The sequence below is a fragment of the Acomys minous genome (genome assembly GCF_964271855.1).
Source record: "Acomys minous genome assembly, chromosome: 12".
In the NCBI taxonomy this organism is placed as follows: domain Eukaryota; kingdom Metazoa; phylum Chordata; class Mammalia; order Rodentia; family Muridae; genus Acomys; species Acomys minous.
The window spans coordinates 26,404,639-26,421,643 of record NC_140493.1 but is presented as its reverse complement, the minus strand read 5'-3'; the positions used below and the strand labels follow the sequence as shown (position 1 = coordinate 26,421,643).

At 55.5% G+C, this 17,005-nt stretch overlaps 2 protein-coding genes across 5 annotated transcripts in view; both read right to left on the bottom strand.

Annotated features, from left to right (window-relative positions):
* Nucleotides 1-1,377: 1,377 nt before the first annotated feature.
* MAFA (MAF bZIP transcription factor A) lies at nt 1,378-4,428 on the bottom strand. Its single transcript, XM_084749841.1, has one exon. It carries the CDS (start codon nt 3,755-3,757, stop codon nt 2,675-2,677), a length of 1,083 nt encoding a protein of 360 aa, XP_084605967.1. The 5' UTR covers nt 3,758-4,428; the 3' UTR covers nt 1,378-2,674.
* Nucleotides 4,429-8,698: 4,270 nt separating this feature from the next.
* Nucleotides 8,699-17,005, bottom strand: part of ZC3H3 (zinc finger CCCH-type containing 3) — an 87,868-nt gene continuing 79,561 nt past the window's right edge. For 3 of the 4 annotated variants that reach the window (XM_084749268.1, XM_084749269.1, XM_084749270.1), the window contains 3 exons: nt 11,770-11,954; nt 10,825-11,171; nt 8,699-9,161 (listed from right to left, as the gene is read on the bottom strand). In XM_084749268.1, the coding sequence (XP_084605394.1) occupies nt 9,130-9,161; nt 10,825-11,171; nt 11,770-11,954 (564 nt within the window). In that variant the 3' untranslated portion in view covers nt 8,699-9,129. Of the gene's footprint in view, nt 9,162-10,824; nt 11,172-11,769; nt 11,955-17,005 lie in introns of those variants that run through there. The other variant, XR_014773040.1, reaches the window with a different exon arrangement.

The window sequence follows — 17,005 nt, the reverse complement described above, 5'->3', positions numbered from 1 at the left end:
TAAAGGAACTTCCGCACACATGCCATTCCCCCTCTGGGTTTCACGATCTTGGAGCTCCAAGAGTGGCCAGGGCTACCTGAGAGCTCCACGTTCATTTGCGTGCCTCACTAATCCTAGAGGGAAAAACCGACTAAAGAGAGAAGGGAAGGGAGAGAGGAGAAGGCGAGCAATTAAGCGAACTCAGATCTAGTTCCTCACAAATGGGGCGACACTAAGCCCACAACAGCGTGCTGTGGCTCCTGGGTGGGCGCTATAGCAGAGTCCCAGATGTTCAAAGACGAGTCCTGGACGCCGAGAGGCCAAGAGGCCAGCGTGCTGAGCGCGGAGGGAGGACACAGCTGTTGCCGTCCCCTCCCCAAAAGAAATCCAGTCGAGACCCTCAGGACCCATCTCTAAACACCCTCCGACAGAAAAGGGTCCTGTGACGGCTTCTGGGCAATGGAGTGGGAACACAGAGATGCCCCAAGTCTTCTGTTCTTAGCCCTACCTACCACTGGGCCCCCAGAAGCCAAGTTTCCCTCAACTTAGATCCCCTTTCTAGGGGAGACATTTGTGTGTGTGTGTGTGTGTGTGTGTGTGTGTGTGTGTGTGTGTGTGTGTGAACTTCCCCATTGAGGCTGGCTGGAACCTGCAGGTCTCTTTTTCACACCAAATTAGTTCTTTTAACTCAATCTCCTTTTCTTTCCTTTTCAACAGCATTTTCTCAGAAAAAGGCTGGCTCAGCTGCTCCCAGCCTGAGGTCCTTCAGGGTCCCCCAACCTGGGGTTTACTCTAAGACAAAAGGAGCCAGGGGACAAAGGTGGCCTGTGATTGAGACTCAGGCTCAGGTGATTCTCTCAGGAGAGTTTCCAGCTTCCCACAGAGAGTCGAAGTCTAGCAGGAAGGAGCCTGGGAGGCTCAAAAATTGCCAAATTCAGATCCTTATACTGTACTCTGACAAAGAGGGGAACTGCTATCTAAGTCAGCAGCTGCCCAGAGAGCCTCAAAGGGTGAGATTTTTCCGAGAGCTCTCTTACTACCCAGGTTGGGCTTTCACCCTTTGGAGAACAGACGCTGGGCCACCCCTGGCTGAGGAACAGCTGGCAAGAATGGCTGGGACAGCTCAGGCCACCAGGATATGCCACCAAGGACACCTGGAGACTCTGCCCTGCCTCCATGGGAACCCAGGCTCCTAGAAGACCAGCCACAGAATGCTGTCTTGGTTACATAGGCACGGTTAGTCAATTTCTCTCTTTTCTTGCCTATCTGGGCATGCCAGCTCAGGTAAAACCCAGTCTAGGGACTTTCATATTTTTCTATTCCAGGAGAAACAGAAACAGGTAAAAAAACAAAAACAAAAAAAACAAAAAAACGAAAGCCACAGACACAAGAACCAGGTTCCAGTGACTTTTGGATCTAAACAGATTTATTACTTTTTTTTTTAATTTTTCCTTTCCTCGGTTTCGTAACAAATAAAAAAGAAAAGAACACAACAAAAACCAACAACACAAAATTGTTTTTCAACGATTTGTCTAGCGTCCTGTTCAGAAGGCTCAACTGGAGCCACCTGGGAGCAGCTGAGGACGGGAGGAGCCTCAGAGCATCGGCACCATGCCTCAGAAAACCAGATCTCAGCCGGTGCTGACGCACCCGGCTTAGAATACCCTCCGCCGGGCCTCTCTCCCGGCTAGTCCAAAAGGCGACCAAGCTTTAAAAAAGATTCCACAAACGAAACACAGTTTAAATTAAATAAAAACGCCTTTCCACCCGCCCATGCCAGGAGGTTCAGACCTAAGCCTCCTTTAAAAAATTTTTTTTCTTCTAGAATTGTGCATTACTTTTAAAATTCTTTCGCTTCTCTGGAAGGTTAAAATAAGATATATTTTCCCAGGAGTCATAAATACGATCTGGTGCATAGAGAAATAGCAGCGCGGGAGTCCGGGCCAGCCCCCCAACCCGGCTGAGCACGGCCACCCCCCACCCCCCTCCCCCAGTCGAGTATAGCAGGGCATTGGGACCGACACGCAGGTAAGTTCCTCCGCTTCCTCTGCAGGGAGCAGCGGACAGGGTGGGGACAAGCGGGCTGGAAGGCAGGCAGGGCCGGACCCCTCGGAGCGAAAGAGCAAGGGCACATGCGGGCACTCGCCGACCTCCGAGGGCGCACGGGGGCCAGGGGATTCCTCCGGGTTTTCCAATTACCAAGCAAAATAAATATTAATGTTGCGAAAATAAGACTGTTTTTAAAAGGAGAAGGAGGAGTAAAAACAGGGTAAGGAACGAGAGGCAGAAAGAAAGACGACGGAAGAGCGCGGGTCCGACGGAGGCTACCGCGAGCGGGTGGGAGGAGGTCTGGACGCAGAACTGCGCTCCACGTCTGTACAAGTAGACTCGGCAGAGGAAGTCAGACCTGGCTCGGGCTTCCCTAGTATTCACCGTTCCCTGGGCGCCGAGGGACCCTGGCAACGTCTAGACGGCGACCGCTAAGACGCTCAGAGCTGGGCCGGGCGAAGTAGGCGCACCGCGGTAGGTACCTGGAGCTGGGGCTTCGCGGCGGGGCGCGCAGGGCGGACGGGAGGACCGTCGCAGTTGCGGTTGCACTGGCAGCGCGAGCGTCACGGGCCTCAGAGTCCGAACCGAAGCCGGGGCGGCCTGCGCAAACTTGTCCCCGGCGGTGGCGAGGTCCAGGGTCCGGCGCTCACAGAAAGAAGTCGGGCGCGCCTTTGGCCGCACCGGGGCCCGCCTGCGCAGGCGAAGGCTCCCGAGGGAAGCCGGCCCCGCCCGCACCCCCGGGGCCGCCCCGGCCCGCCAACTTCTCGTATTTCTCCTTGTACAGGTCCCGCTCCTTGGCCAGACGCCCCACCTCCAGCTTCAGCTGCTCCACCTGGCTCTGGAGCTGGCACTTCTCGCTCTCCAGAATGTGCCGTTGCTGCACCCGCTTGAAGCGGCACGACTGCGCGTAGCCGCGGTTCTTGAGCGTGCGCCGCTTCTGTTTCAGTCGGATGACCTCCTCCTTGCTGAAGCCGCGGAGTTGCCGGTTCAGCTCCCGCACAGACATGGACACCAGCTGGTCGTCGGAGAAGCGCTCCTCCAAACGCACGTGGTGGCCCGCGCCGCCTCCGCCGTGACCCGCGCCTCCACCGTGGTGGCCTGCACCGCCGTGGTGGTGGTGGTGGTGGTGATGGTGGTGGTGGGCAGAGTGGTGATGGTGGGCAGTGTGGTGAGCGCCGTGGTGGTGGCCGGCACCCATGTCGTCCGCGCCGCCGCCGCCCGCGAAGCCCTGGCCCCGGAAGGCCTCATAGGCCGCAGCGGCCGCCGGGTGATGCGCGCCGTGGTGCGCGCCGTGGTGGCCGCTGCCGATGAGCGCCTCCACGGCGTCCTCGGGCGTCAGGTTGAGCGCCTCGGGGTTCAGGTGGTGCTGGTACCCGCTCATCCAGTACAGATCCTCCAGCACCGCTTTTCCTGAGGCGCCCCCGACAGTGCCGGGGCCTCCACTCGGCGGCCCCGGGGCGCCCCCGGCCTGAGGCGCGCTGCCCCCGCCGCCTGCGCCGCCGCCGGTACCCGGGCTAGGTGCGCAGAAGCTGGGCGAAGAGGGCACCGAGGAGCAGGGCGTGCTGAGGGGCGTCGAGGACAGCGAGCCAGGAGGCAGGCGGTGGCAGAAGCGCTCGGCCTCGGGCGGCTCCTTCTTCACCTCGAACTTCATCAGGTCGAAATCGTTGACGTACTCGATGGCCAGTGGGCTGCTGGGCAGCTCTGCGCCCATCGCCAGCTCCGCGGCCATCGCCCGAGGCCCCAGCCCCGCCGCCGCCGCGCCCAGCCGCGCCCCACGGGCGGCGGGGGAGTGGGGGGGGAGCCGCGGGCCTCTCTCCCCCTATGTCCCCCCCGCCACCCCCGGCCGCGGTTGGCGCAGGCTCTGCCCGCGCCGCCGAAGGGCGCAGGAAAAGTTTCGTGCAGTCAACTCCGGGCTGCGCTCAAGGGACGCCGCTGGCCAGGCCTCTCGGGCGGCCCCCGGCCCGTTGCGGGCGGGCGTAGGGCCCCGATCCTGCGCTCCTCCTCCTGTTCCTCCGCTGTCCCGTCCAAGCGGGTGCAGAGGCCGCGCCCCGGGCTCAGCCTTGCTCGGGGCTCTCCCGCCCCGCCCCGCGCCCCACCCGCGCTGCCGGCCGGCCCCGCCTCCCTCGGCCGAACGCTGAGCCGCACTAGCCTTTATAGAGACGCGCTTCTAGGCCCGCCTCCCCAGGTGGGGGCCGACGCCCCCGGGCCAATCGGAGCCCCAGCCCTGCCGTCTTCATTTGCCTATCCCCATGGCAACCCGGAGCCCAGCTGTCAATCTCCTGCGGGAAACAGCTGTGGGAACGGGTGGAGAAGGGCCGCCGGCAAGAGGAGTGGGCAGGGCCCCCTGGTGGCAGCCGTGTAGGACTGCACAGCGGAGAGCGCGAGACCCGGTCGCAGATCTTGAGGTTCCAGGGTCGCACAATCAGAGAGTGCGGGGGAAGGGAGGGGGCAGCTGAGAAGGTCCTCAGCCAGGGGACTCCCCCAGTATCTCGGTTCCATTAGGTGGCCTAGCAAGCTGTGTATTGCACCAGGCCCAACCCGCCTGGAGTCTCAGGAACGGGGACCTCTAACTATCCGGACACTGGTGACTCCGAGCTGCCCCGGGAGCGCCCGGCTGGCTATTTTTATCCTGTGGTTGGGACAGGTTCAGGAATTCAGTCAACAAAGTTGCTGGCACCTCGGGCGGCGGGATGCACGGTGGAACCGCAGGCCTCTGAGTGGTGTGGTAGGTGGAGAGGGACAGACGCCTGTGGGCCACCATGGGGCTAGGTGAGCAGGTCTCAGAGGCTACCCGAGGGCCCATTGAGTGCGTGGGGCTGACGGAGTCTGGACGGCTGCAGAAAGGTTACCAAGCAGAGCCCACAAGGAATGTCAGACTCAGCTGCCCACCGCTGTGGTTTGGAGCGCCTTGCTGGGTGGGTGCGAGGTGACAGGTGGAAAGCAGATTGCCACCCTCACACCGGCCAAATGTCTCCACATACCTACTGGGAGGCCGACTCAGCGCAAGAGAAAGCCACAAAGGGAACTAGGAGGATGGGTGACAAGGAGATATGAGTTCTGTGACACCCCTCCCCCGTGCTGAATTCCTGATCCCAACAGAAAATGGAAAGGGACTGCAGGCAATAGCAACAGCTGGGCATGGCCCAGAGCGGGGATTTTCTCCTGTTATCCATATCGCTCTTATACGCCTTTGACAATTAAAAATAAAACTTAAGCGAGGCGGTGGAGGCGCACGCCTTTAGACTCAGCACCCTGGAGGCAGAGGCAGGAGGATCTCTGTGAATTCAAGGCCAGCCTCAGGGGCTCTGGGTAGAAGGGACTGTGAGAAGTGGGGTGCTCATCATGCCACCCCAACAATCAGTACTACGTACCTCCTGAGACTACCCATGGCCGCTGCTTACCATTGGCTTGCTTTGGGCTCAGGACAATGGATATTCTGCTCAGCAGCTCCAACAACCACTGGATGGCACGCATTGGGTATGGTCACAGCACAGGGCCTGAGTCACAGGCCTAACTTCCATGGTGGGAGGACTTTCTAAATATCACCCATCAGAAAGCACCCTACTGTGTGCAAATGTGACCTGTCATTTGATGCATTTAATTCATGGGAACATAGCCATGGTCTTGGGTGTGGCAGTGAGTGCCACATTACACAGAGTTGAAACTATACTTGGTGCCTCCCCCCATCTTCCCCCCCCCCTTTCCCCGTTAGGAAGGGTCTCCCTCTGGAGCATAACATGGCCTCTACATGGTGAGTATTGGAGTTAAAGGCCAGAAAGTTCAAAACCTCTGTCTCAGCTTAGAGCTCCAGCTTGGTTGCTTGTCTGTCATCCATAAAGTCTTGGGTTTGGTCTCCAGCACCTTATAAGCTGGGTATGCTGGCATAGGCCTGTCATCCCAGCTCTCAGGACGTGGAGGCAGGAGGATCAGAAGTTCAAGGTCATTCTCATCTACATAATTGGGCTCAAGACCAGACCATAAACCAGACCTTATCACAAAACAACAAAAATATTCTGTCCCACAGACATGCTCAGTACTTCCCAGGTGGAGGCAGCGCGGTCCCATGGCAGCTAGGATGAAGAGGGGGGCTTAGAGGGAACCCAGGTTCGTCTATATTTAAAAAGATAGACTGGGCTGTGGAGATGGCTCAGTCAGTGAAATACTTGTTTTAAAAGCATGAGGACCTGTGTTTGGCCCTGGGAACCCGTGTAGAAAGCTATGTGTGGTGTGACATGTCTGTAACCCCAGTGATGGCCAGAAGGAAAGTGGAGAGACGCAGATCCCTAGGAGCTTGCAGGCCAACAGGCCACACACACACACACACACACACACACACACACACACACACACACACACACACAAACACACACAAACACACACACACACACACACACACACACACACAGGCTGGTTTTGAAGATCCAGGCACCATTAGTGGGTGTACACTTCATAAGGAATAAAGGGAGAACAGTTGGGGAGCAGTAGGTCCAACCAAGAGGCCAACTGACAGCCCCCAGGTAGGTCAGGCCAATGACATGTCCCACCTACCCGCAAGTTCCCATCCCTGGTCCCCATGGCTGTTTCTTGGCACATAGAAGCAGAACTATACAAATACACCTCCAGGCAATTCTCTACTCTTGGGTCCCCCACTTAGAGGACGCAGTATCTGGGCCCTCTGATCAACGTAGCTCGAAGGTTCCTCAGCTGCAGGGTAAGTAGGTTGTCCTGCTAGCCTCAGGGGACCAGCTTCGAAGCTCATAAATTCCTGCTGCGTGGCTCTGTCCAGTAGGCCCTACCACTGGCGACTGCTCATACATGCCCGTGTCTCAGTTCCTTGGAACTTGGATCACGTGAGGACGAGCTGAATGATGATCACTTTGCTGTGATGTGGAGGCCCTCCACATCACCCATCACGGTCTGTGGCTGTATGTAACTCTGTCAGGTGCTTGCCAACTCCCAGACACCAGGAAGCAGGTGAGTTAGTGCCAGAAGAACAGCACCTGCCACGGCCATGTCAGGCCATGTCAGCACTAGGTGAGTATAGGTGCCCACTGGACTAATCAGGAGCCCTGCCTGCAGTGATGCTCACTGGGGAAGTGAGCACAGAGCATGCTCGCCTAGAACCTATCTATGAAGCCAGAGTGCTCAAGGATCCCAGCTGGAGGAGCCAGCCATGTCCCCTTGCTAACCTGTAGAAACATCAGCCACAGGGCAAGAGGTGGGAGCAGGGTACAGGTGAGGGCCACAGCCTGGTATCCTTGAAGCTAGGTCTATTTCTATTCCCACCTACCCAGGGAGAAGATGGAGACCAGATCTGCTTGCCAGAGACTTTCTCTTCACAGTGTCATAGGCGGGTACCCCAGCAGCACGGGGAGGAGGGTGCAAGGATGGCTTGTGCCCAATCGCCCTGCATGGCTGCAGTACGGATGGTTCTTCATTTCAGTGGACCGGGCACCTCACATTCTAGGCAAGCTCTCTACCTCGGACCTACACCCCACTTCCAGGGCACTGCCAGCAGTGTGTGGCCCCGGCACCCCACCCCCATCCCATCTGCTGGTGCTCATGTGGGGACCTTGGCTATCTAATGAAGAAGGGCAGGCTGAAGGGCAGTTAAACAGTAGCCTGTGCACTCAAGGCCAAGGTTGGTGACACAGGGAAACCCCCAATAAGGCATCTAGGAGCCTCAGTGCATGCCAGGCAAGGACACCTAGCTGGCTTGGACCTGCCAACAGGACACAGCCCATCCTGGCCCTGCTCAGGTCCTGTCCACCAAGCCCCAGGGGTCCAGTGTCAGGGAACTCTGATCCGTTCACTGAAGGGTAAGTCTCAGGCTTCCTCTCTGGACTGGGCCAGGTTGAGAACCCACCTTTTTGCTGACCACACAGCAGGCAGGGCCTTGGTAACAGTGATGGGGTGATGGTGAGGGGTGGCTGGCTACATGGCCTGACCTGCCTATGTTGGGTGATTCTGTGCATCAGCCTCAGTTTTCTTATTTAAGCATGGGTGAGGAAACTCACCTGGGCAGGGGCTATGGCCTTGAGGGCAGAGGTCATTGCCATCTGTGTGTGGGTTGGGCACTAGGATCCTGAAGGGCAGACTTGGTGCAGCAAAGGCTGAGGGGCTTGGGGAATGAGTCACAGCAGGAGTATGGGCTCACACATGGTAGTGGGGTCACACAGTACACTACAGCACGGAACAATAGCTGCGAATACAAACATATCAGTACAGACGGCAGGCTGCTGCTGGCCTGCGTCACTGGGGGCCTATAAGCAAGTCCTCTGACGGTCTATACCTCATCCTTGGAAGGGGCACTTGAATGACCCTGTGTCGTCAGTCTTCCCTATCCTGCATCTCCATGGAAGGAAGCAAGGTCTCAACCCAGTCTTCTGCAGACACTTGCAGAGAGGAGGCCTGTTTAACCCCCGCCCCCCGCAAGGGTAGACAGGCCTTCTCTTCCTCAGCCTTGTCAGACTGTTCCCTGAAACCCCCTCAAAGCCCATTTGCATTGACTTGGACCAGGGGAGAGGTTGCGTCTGGGCCTCTAAGCCACAGCAGAGCTGGTGCAAGTAGGCCTCGCTCCCACAAAGGTGGTAGAGGGCTGTTTCCAGCTAGACCTCCTCCCCTACATGTCCAGGGTCCTGTGGTTGTGTAGTAGTCACAACAGGCCAGCTAGACACAGGATAAAACCTTTATTGCTCAACATAAAACGTCCACCAAGAGTCCTGGGCGGGGAGGGCTGGGGGCACCAGTCTTACAGCTACTGCCACCCCTACCACAGGAGACAGGCTGGGTGAACCTCACATGGCACCCTGATGGGGAGGGAGCCAGGGACAAGTTCTAGTGCCTTGGAGGGGAGGAGGGGAGGAGGGGAGGGAGAAGAACAGGGAATGGACAGGGCCTTGGCTTGAGGGAGAACAAGGCCTGGGCACACAGAGACCTTCAAAGGCTGTGAGCCAAATAGGAGGAGCTATGTATCCCTGCTTATAGCCCCAGCTGGGCTCCGTGGCAGGCTGCTTCTCCTCAGGAGCAGTGGTGGGTAGAGCCTCCATCCTCTCCAGGGGTGAGGGTCTGAGGTAGGTGTGGGCTGGTTCCCAGGGAGCCTCACAGGCGTGGTTTGATGTGTAGCGGCTTCCCTATATAGAAAGCAAAGATCAAGAATCAAGCCACTCCAGCCCAGCAGGAACTTCCCCGCTCCAAGCTTCTGGCTGAGGCTCAGGACAGGGAAAGCTACCAGCCCAGGCCTGCCAGGCAGGGTCTGCCAGGAGCCAGCTGCTGTCCTCCAGCTCTCAACCACTCTTCACTCCCTGCCACCAACCAGGCTCTAAGGAGTAGAGAGGGAGGCGACAGGGACTCTGACAGTTCAAGGTCTTCCTGAGGCAGCTTAGGGGGCCAGGCAGCCCCCTACAGTGGGTGGGCCCACAGGTGGGAGCCACAACACTCTGTAGGCTGAGCTATAAATACTGGGTGCGTGCAGACACGCAGGCACATGCCACACTCACACCTGGGAGCAAGGCTGCCAGACACAGACAAGGCAAGCGTGCTTTCCACATGGAAAACTGAGGTGTGTGTGAGCAGGTGGCCCCCCAAAGGGGTGAGGTGGGTAAGACCAGTAGAAGCTGGCAGGGTCTGGAGGCAGGAGGGGCAGGAAGAAGAGGGTCCCTGGAGGGTGCTGAGGGTTCCTGCCTGGGAAGTTTTCTTTTCATAAATGTTCCATGTCACTCTCCCAGGTGCCAGCATCCTGTTGGCCAGAGCTATTTTCAATTGGCTATGCGGCATGGCCCACGTGCCCCTGTAAGACCTCTCTCATGGCGGAGTTCCTTTCTTCAGGGCTGTTAATTCCATTCACTGTCCAGCCAGCCAAAGACAGGAGTGAGGCCCAGCAGCTGGGCCCAGGCCTGCAGATTCAACAGCCTGGGCCAGGTTAGCCCCCATTTGTCCTCTGGGCTGCTTCAACAGGCACAGGCAGGCTTCCTGCCAGAGACTGTCCCAGCCTCAGCTGCACCTGCCCCTCTAGCTCCCTTCCTGGCTGAGCAAGCCTCATGAGCTTTTCTAGCCTGCTCAACCTACATGCAGGCTACTCACACCCTGTGCCTCCTTTGGTCCTGGAATGAACTTCTGCGTTCCTAATCTTTAAAAAACACATGCTGCCTCAGGGTCCCCAGCTGCTCCCCTGCCAGTGGCCACCTACGTGGAAGGAAATGTCCCATCTAGGTTCCAGTTGGGCAAGGGCCTGGTACCATCTACTCTGCACCCAAGAAAGACGATGTAAGCAGGAGCAGCCCCTTCAGCAGGCGCTTCAGTGTGCTCAGTGGGGCTGTTAGAGGAGCCTGCAGCAAGCATCTTCCATTAACGTTACGGCCGTGAAATATGACAATAAAATGATAGCCGTATGGTCGCAAATTTGCAGCCCGCCGAGCTGCGTGGGGTTTATCGTCACTCAAACGCGCAGAGAGCTGTAAAATGTTTACAGAAAGGGTCGTTTGCAGCCATAAAATCCTCTTTTCTCTCCTAAACAAGGCTGAGTGGAGCCATTTACCAAGCCCCAAACGCTCATTGGGGAGAGGGAACATCTGTTCTCTCCAGGAGTGTGCGGTGATCTTCCAGAACAAATTAACAGAAATGGGTGCTTTCTAATTAAATCAGCCCTCGCTGGGGTGGTCTTGAAGGCGGCCACTGCTGTGCTTGCTCCTCACTGGCCTGCCCTGGGCACCTGGTGCACTAACTCCCAGGTCCCACCCAGAGATGCCATTCCGAAGTACACATTTAAAAAGCCCCAGGAGGGACCAGACTGCTCACCTGAGTCCTTGGTGCGGGGGCTCCTGGGGGTCTGGGGCCCACTCTGGCCTCCTGGGCTTGGGGAAGATTGCAGGGAGATGAAGGATGGTAGCTTGCAGAGGCTGCTGGAGCCTGATACTGAGCTTGTCCCACCTGTCCCAGAGGCAGCTTCTTCCTGGTCCAAGGAGGGAGCAGAGGAGCTAGCAGAGGGGGAAGAAGATGGGGAGGAGGCAGTGGTGGCCTTTGAAGACAGGGTAGAGGTGGAGGCTACTACCCTTGGCGAGGGGGGAGGGGAGGCTGGGGCCTCTGTTCTGGAGGCCAGACTACTAGATATCTGTCTGGCAGGGCGCTGAGCAGTAGAAGGCTTCCTGCAAGAAAGAGAGAAAAAAGTGAGGGTGGGTGACTGTTCCCACAGATGTTGGAGAGAGAGAATGCTTGCCAACTATTTGCATGGGACCTAGTCTATAAAAGGGCTCCTAGTCTCTCACCCCAATACCCAATCCTAGAGGCCACTGGGCATGTCTATACAGATCTAAAGCTGGCCTACAGACCAAGGACAGGCTGCTTCCAGACAGAGCCTTTCACCTGAGGCAGATGGGGTTGAAGCCTGTGAGATTCCAGCTCCACTCCTCACCTTCTGGGGCCTAGGGCTCATCTGCTGGGAGTCCCCATAACCCACAGGACATGGGCACAGTTCTGGTATTCTCATCCTCCAGGGGCTCACTCCTCTTCTGCTACAGAAGTGGGTTTCTGAAAGCCTCCATGCATGGGAGTGTCTGGCTCTGTCCCCACTCAGAGATCCAGAATGTAGGCACCTTAGGAGCTCCTGCCTCCAACTGAGATTCCCTTTTAGAACTAAAGCCCACAGTGTTAGGGTGAGACTTTACCCCCAGAGGGTCCTAAATGTCCTTAGAGCAGGGATAGGCCACCTCTAGCTCACATATGCAGCACCCACTGATTTGTCACCTGATTACATGGCCAGATGATGTCTTGCTTCTGGGGGCTCCATCACTAGGCCCTGGAGTAGGAGGTGCAGCTGTCCGCCGGCCATGTCGCTTCTGGTTACGATGGAGCAGCTGGCACTGGGAACCACGGGGACAAATACCCCTGCGGGCAAAGTCAGGACACAGCAGTGTGTGCTTCTTCTTGCACTGGGGGAAGAATAATAGTTGATAGGGTTTAGCGGATGGTATATGGCTACATACAGTGAGGAGGACCAAGTACAGCCTAGTGAGAGCCCACTGACACTATAAGCTGCCCACCAGGTCTCAGAGGCAAAGGCTGCTTGCTGGAATGATGAAGCCACCAGGCCAGAGTTGCTCCATCTGGACATGCACTGAGGGCAGGGCCATGGCCAGGGCCTGCCTGGGGATTCCCAGAGCCTGAGGCCAGGCCACTGCTGGGGCTCTGCCTGTCTGCTCTGTCAGCCTGTCTCTATTCCAGTGGGTGTGTTTGGAGCAGAGGAAGGTGGGTGGGGCTTGAGGCCTCAAGGGACCTCATGGGACAGGGTTTGGGCCAGGAGCCCAGGCTAGCAGGCAAGGCAGGTCGGCTGAGGCCGGGCATCACTGAGTTAGGGCTGGGCCAGGCACTCAATCCATGGCACCTGTCATGGGGCTAATTATACCAGTGTAGAGGGTAGGGGGAGGGCATGCCAGGCAGCAGGTGTCCCAAGCCAAGTCTTAGACTCAGTTCTGTCCACCAGTCCATATCAGGGACTCCAGAAGCCTCTGCCCAGTGTACAGTGATGAGGCCCAGCCAGGGGGAGACCCAAGGATGCTGACTGGAGCTCAGGGCTCATAAGCTCTAGTTTGTGCAGCCTGCTGCTGCAGATCAAAAGCTTCTGCAAAGGAGGGGCTGCCTCTCTTCCATAGTACAAATAGCCACAACTTGGCAGAGAGAGCCAGAATCTAGCTAATCTTGGGCACCCAAACTATATCTCCCGTTGGACTAGGAAAAGAAACCCCAAGTCCAACTGAGAACCCCCACTGAACTCACAGGATTTGCCAAGAGTTAAAAATTCAAAATCAAAACTCAAAAAAAAAAAAAAAAGTATCAGAGTAGCCCACACCATGTCCTGGCTACAAATGGCAGGCCAGCAGGAAATAAGTCTCAGAGTGACATGCTCACAGGCCTTATGACCTCCCTATTGGAATATACCCTGTGAGAGAGGGGTGTCCCTACCCTGCTTCCCGCAACTAGGACAAAGCCTGGCAGAGTGCCTCATAGAGAGTGCTACATACACTGCTCAGTAGGTATCCAGCTGCAGAGAGAGGAGCTGAACAGATTTACTCCTGTGGTGGGCGTGCCCCACCTGTTCCGCAAGCAGGTGAGGAAAGGTTCCTCCCTCATAGACTCACTTATTCACTACTGCGAAGAATGTGAGCTCCTGTGCGCTGGGCCCAGCCAGTGACCCAGGGCTTAAAACTCAGGGCAGCTGGACAGGTAGAGGGAATGAGAGCTAGAATGGCCAGAGAACAAACGTCTCACTGGCGGCATGCATGTGAGCATGTAGCCACGTGAGCCAGGGCAGGTGTATGCAGTGTCACCAGTCACACCAGAGCAGACAGGCATGCTTTCATCAAAGCTATAACAGACCAGCAGAGCTTGGCTCAGAGGCAGCCTGGACCCTACTGCTCTATACTGTGGCCCACAAGCACCTAAAATAGGATGGATGTAAACAGAGATACACTACAGAGGTCAAACATGGTGGATTTTAAAGTTGGCAGAAAAAAAGAATATAGAATATGGAAATCTATTTTCCATGAGTTACATATTACATTTTTAATATATTGAATGAAAAAATAACTTTCACTTGTTTCTCACACTTTTTTTTTACACATGTGCATTCTTCCCAGAAAGTGTTAAGCTGGTTTAATACTTCTGAAAAACACCAAAAACTCTAGGAAGAAAGGTAAAGACATCCTTAGAGTACCCAAGAGCTATGATGAGAAAGCACATCATGAAAGACAAGCACTACGTCACTCCCAGGCCTGAACGCAGGCCACACACTGAGGCAAAGGCCCGACGAGCAATGTGAACAAGCACCTGGAATTAGGTGCTCGATGCCAGCCAGACCACAGGGAAGAGGCCATGAGGCACTATGGTGGTGTGCCACTGTCTGTGGAGGGCAGCACAGTCCCTAGTATCCTAGAACAGTAAATGTTTTTGTAGATGAGAGAAAGCAGAAAAATGAAGTGAAGAAATATGAAGGAAAGAGGTAAAACATGGCAGGAATTAAAGCCAAGAAACCCGAAAAGTGCTCCTTCTCATAATTAATAACCAGGAAGCAAGATATGAGCACAGAAGCAAAACTAATACATGAGTAAAACCAGACGCTGAGGATGACAGAGACCAGAGGCAGGGCACAGCTCAGCAGAACAGCATAGGCCATGGTGTGAAGCCTTGGCTTCATCTGCACTTAAAAAAAGACCACTTGCCCCTAGAGATGTCACAGGTGTGACTGCTGTGTCACATGTGTGTCAGTAGGTGGCAGAGAGGAGAGAGGCTTTGTCTATGCTCAGCGTTCTGACCTGTGACCATCTGAATGCTTAGTAGCCTAACATTCCCTGAAAAAAGCAAGCATGAACTGACCATCAGTTCAGCACCAGGGGGTTCAGACAGGATCCCAGGACAGGAGCAGACTAGAAGAACCCCACTCCCAGGGTCCAGGTGGGAGTGAGACCAAGAGAGACAACTCTTGCTAGGGGTCACTCAGGCAGGCCAGGTGAACAGTGAGGCTGAGATGATCACCATACTGGTGCCAGGGGGCCCTGACAGGGAGCTAGCCTGAGATGACCACCAGTCCAGTGCTGCACAGGCCTGGGGAGGGGGGAATACCATGACAGAGATGACTCCTGCCCAGTGCCATAATGTGGGTCATAGCACTCCTGAGCCCACTCCTGAGATGACCCTAGACACTCAGAGACCCAAGTACCACTAAGAGGAGGAAGTAAATGTTGGAGAAATAAAAGGGAAAGAAACAGAAGGATGTGGGCACAATCTCTTCTGGAAGAGGCACAGAACTGGAGAGTCGGGGGTAGTAAGGAACAGCCTGGTATGAGTAGCTGGCAATGCTACTTAGGATCATGGTGAGGTCCTGGCCAGTGATGCCACCAGGTGACACATTTGGGTCTGTGACCTGCAGCAGCAGGAGTCTGTTACTACCAAAGGCCAGGTGGATGTCCCCAGTCTGGGCCGCTAACTGGGGCCATGTTGATGTCTGAGAGCTATACTGGCCCCACCTCTCACTGGGCATCCTTCGAGAGCTGGCCCTGGGGGAATGTAAGCAGGAGAGCTGACCCTGCCCCTAGCCAGCTGCAGCACTCTGGGGAGCAGGCCCTGCCCCTCACCTAGGGAACACAGTAGTGCTGACCCTGGTAGAGGGGCATAGGCAAGCTAGCCATAGGGCTTGAGTGTGGGAGAGCTGGCTCTGCTTCTTGTCTGCTGTGCAGCAGAATAGGCAAGGAAGAGATGCCCCCCTTGCCCTTTGCCACCTATGGCAGGCAGGAAATCTGGTCCTGAGGTCATCAGAGCAGGAGAGCTGTCCCTGTCCCTCACCTGCTGCAGCACTCAAGAGAGCAGGCCCTGCACCTCACCTGGGCAGCACAGTAGAGTTGGCCCTGGCTGTGGAGGTTGCAGAAGAGCCACCCCAACATGTTGTGGGAGATTTTCCCTCCCGTGTCTAAGCTCCGGAATAATGACTCATGGTTTCCAAATGTCTAGGCTATATAGCTAGGCGCTTCTCCAGCTCATAACTTAAAACAACCCATTTATTCTAATCTACATTCGGCCGTGTGTCTGGTTAACTGTGTTCAGGTACCATGAGTCCTTTTTCCTCACATCTTGCCAGCTGAATCCCCCATGCCTGGTCTATCTCAGAATACTTTCTGTCTCATGGATGTCCCACCTCCTATTTCCTGCCTCAGCTACAGGTTATCAGAGTTATTACTGACAGGTGAAGTTTCCATATAGACGCAAGATAGTCTCTCAACACTTCCTTCTTTAAGTCCAATACAAGGCTCTTCTCTTACACCAAGGGTGTGAGCACAGGAGAGGGAGAGCCAGCCTTGCCTCTTGTCTTCTGGGCAGTGGTCCAGATAAGGAAGAAACGCCCTCCTCAACTCTCTTATCCCCTGTCATCTGTGGCAGGTGAGAGAGCTGGCCTCAGGGTCACGAGTGGGAGAACTGGCCATGTCTCTCACCAGCTACAACACTCAGGAGAGAAGGGCCTGTACCTCATCTGGGTCGCATGATAGAGCTGGCCCTGTTTGCGGAGGCTGTTGCTGAGCTGCCCCTGAGGGCCTGAGAGTGGGAGAGCCCCTGGGCTGACCAGCTCAGATACCTCTCAGGCCCAGACCCAGGGCTGTGAATTGGCCTACCCCAGCGATGAACTGCTGGAGTACATGAAGCGGCTGGTCCTACGGATCCAAAACTACAGGCTGTCTACGGTGCAAGGCAAGAACTGGACGGCTGAGAGCAGTCCTAGTGAGGGGCCAGTACTGCTACAGTAGCAGAAGCCAGCGGCCTTGTACCAGCCCAACAAGTCATTGCGATCAACACTTATAAGCAAAGAAGTGTGGACAAAGCGTGTGCTGTGGGGCACAATCTAGCTTCTACAATGAGATTTTTTTCCCCTCTGTTGGGAAAGAGGTTGCAAAGGTGGAGTGTAGGTATGAGGGGAGGGGGGAGATGAGTGAGATTGGGGTACATTATATGAAATTCACAAAGAACTAACAAAAAGTAAAAGAAGAAAAGAAAAAGAACAATGTCACATCATGAACAAGCTTTATAGGAATCAATCTGAATATACAGTGAAACTGACAAGGAATAACAAAACTTACAGTTATTTTATTTTATTTTTTTCAAGACAGGGTTTTCCTGTGTAGCCTTGGCTGTCCTGCATTCTCTTTGTAGACCAGGCTGGCTTCGAACTCACAGAGATCTGCCTGCCTCTGCCTCTCAGAGTGCTGGGATTAGAGGCGTGTGCCACAGTGTCTGGCAACTTAGATTTTCTTACTTCCATAAAGGAATTTCAATCAATATTTAAGAAAATTCCAACTCAAAGGGCTTTCATTATAGTTTTCCAAGAATTTACAAGACACAATTCTACTTGATAAACAAATCAAATTCACAAAAGGGTAAAACAGAGAACAACTGTCTATGTGGCCGGGACAGTCTTGGGGGGGGAAAAACCTTGTCATGA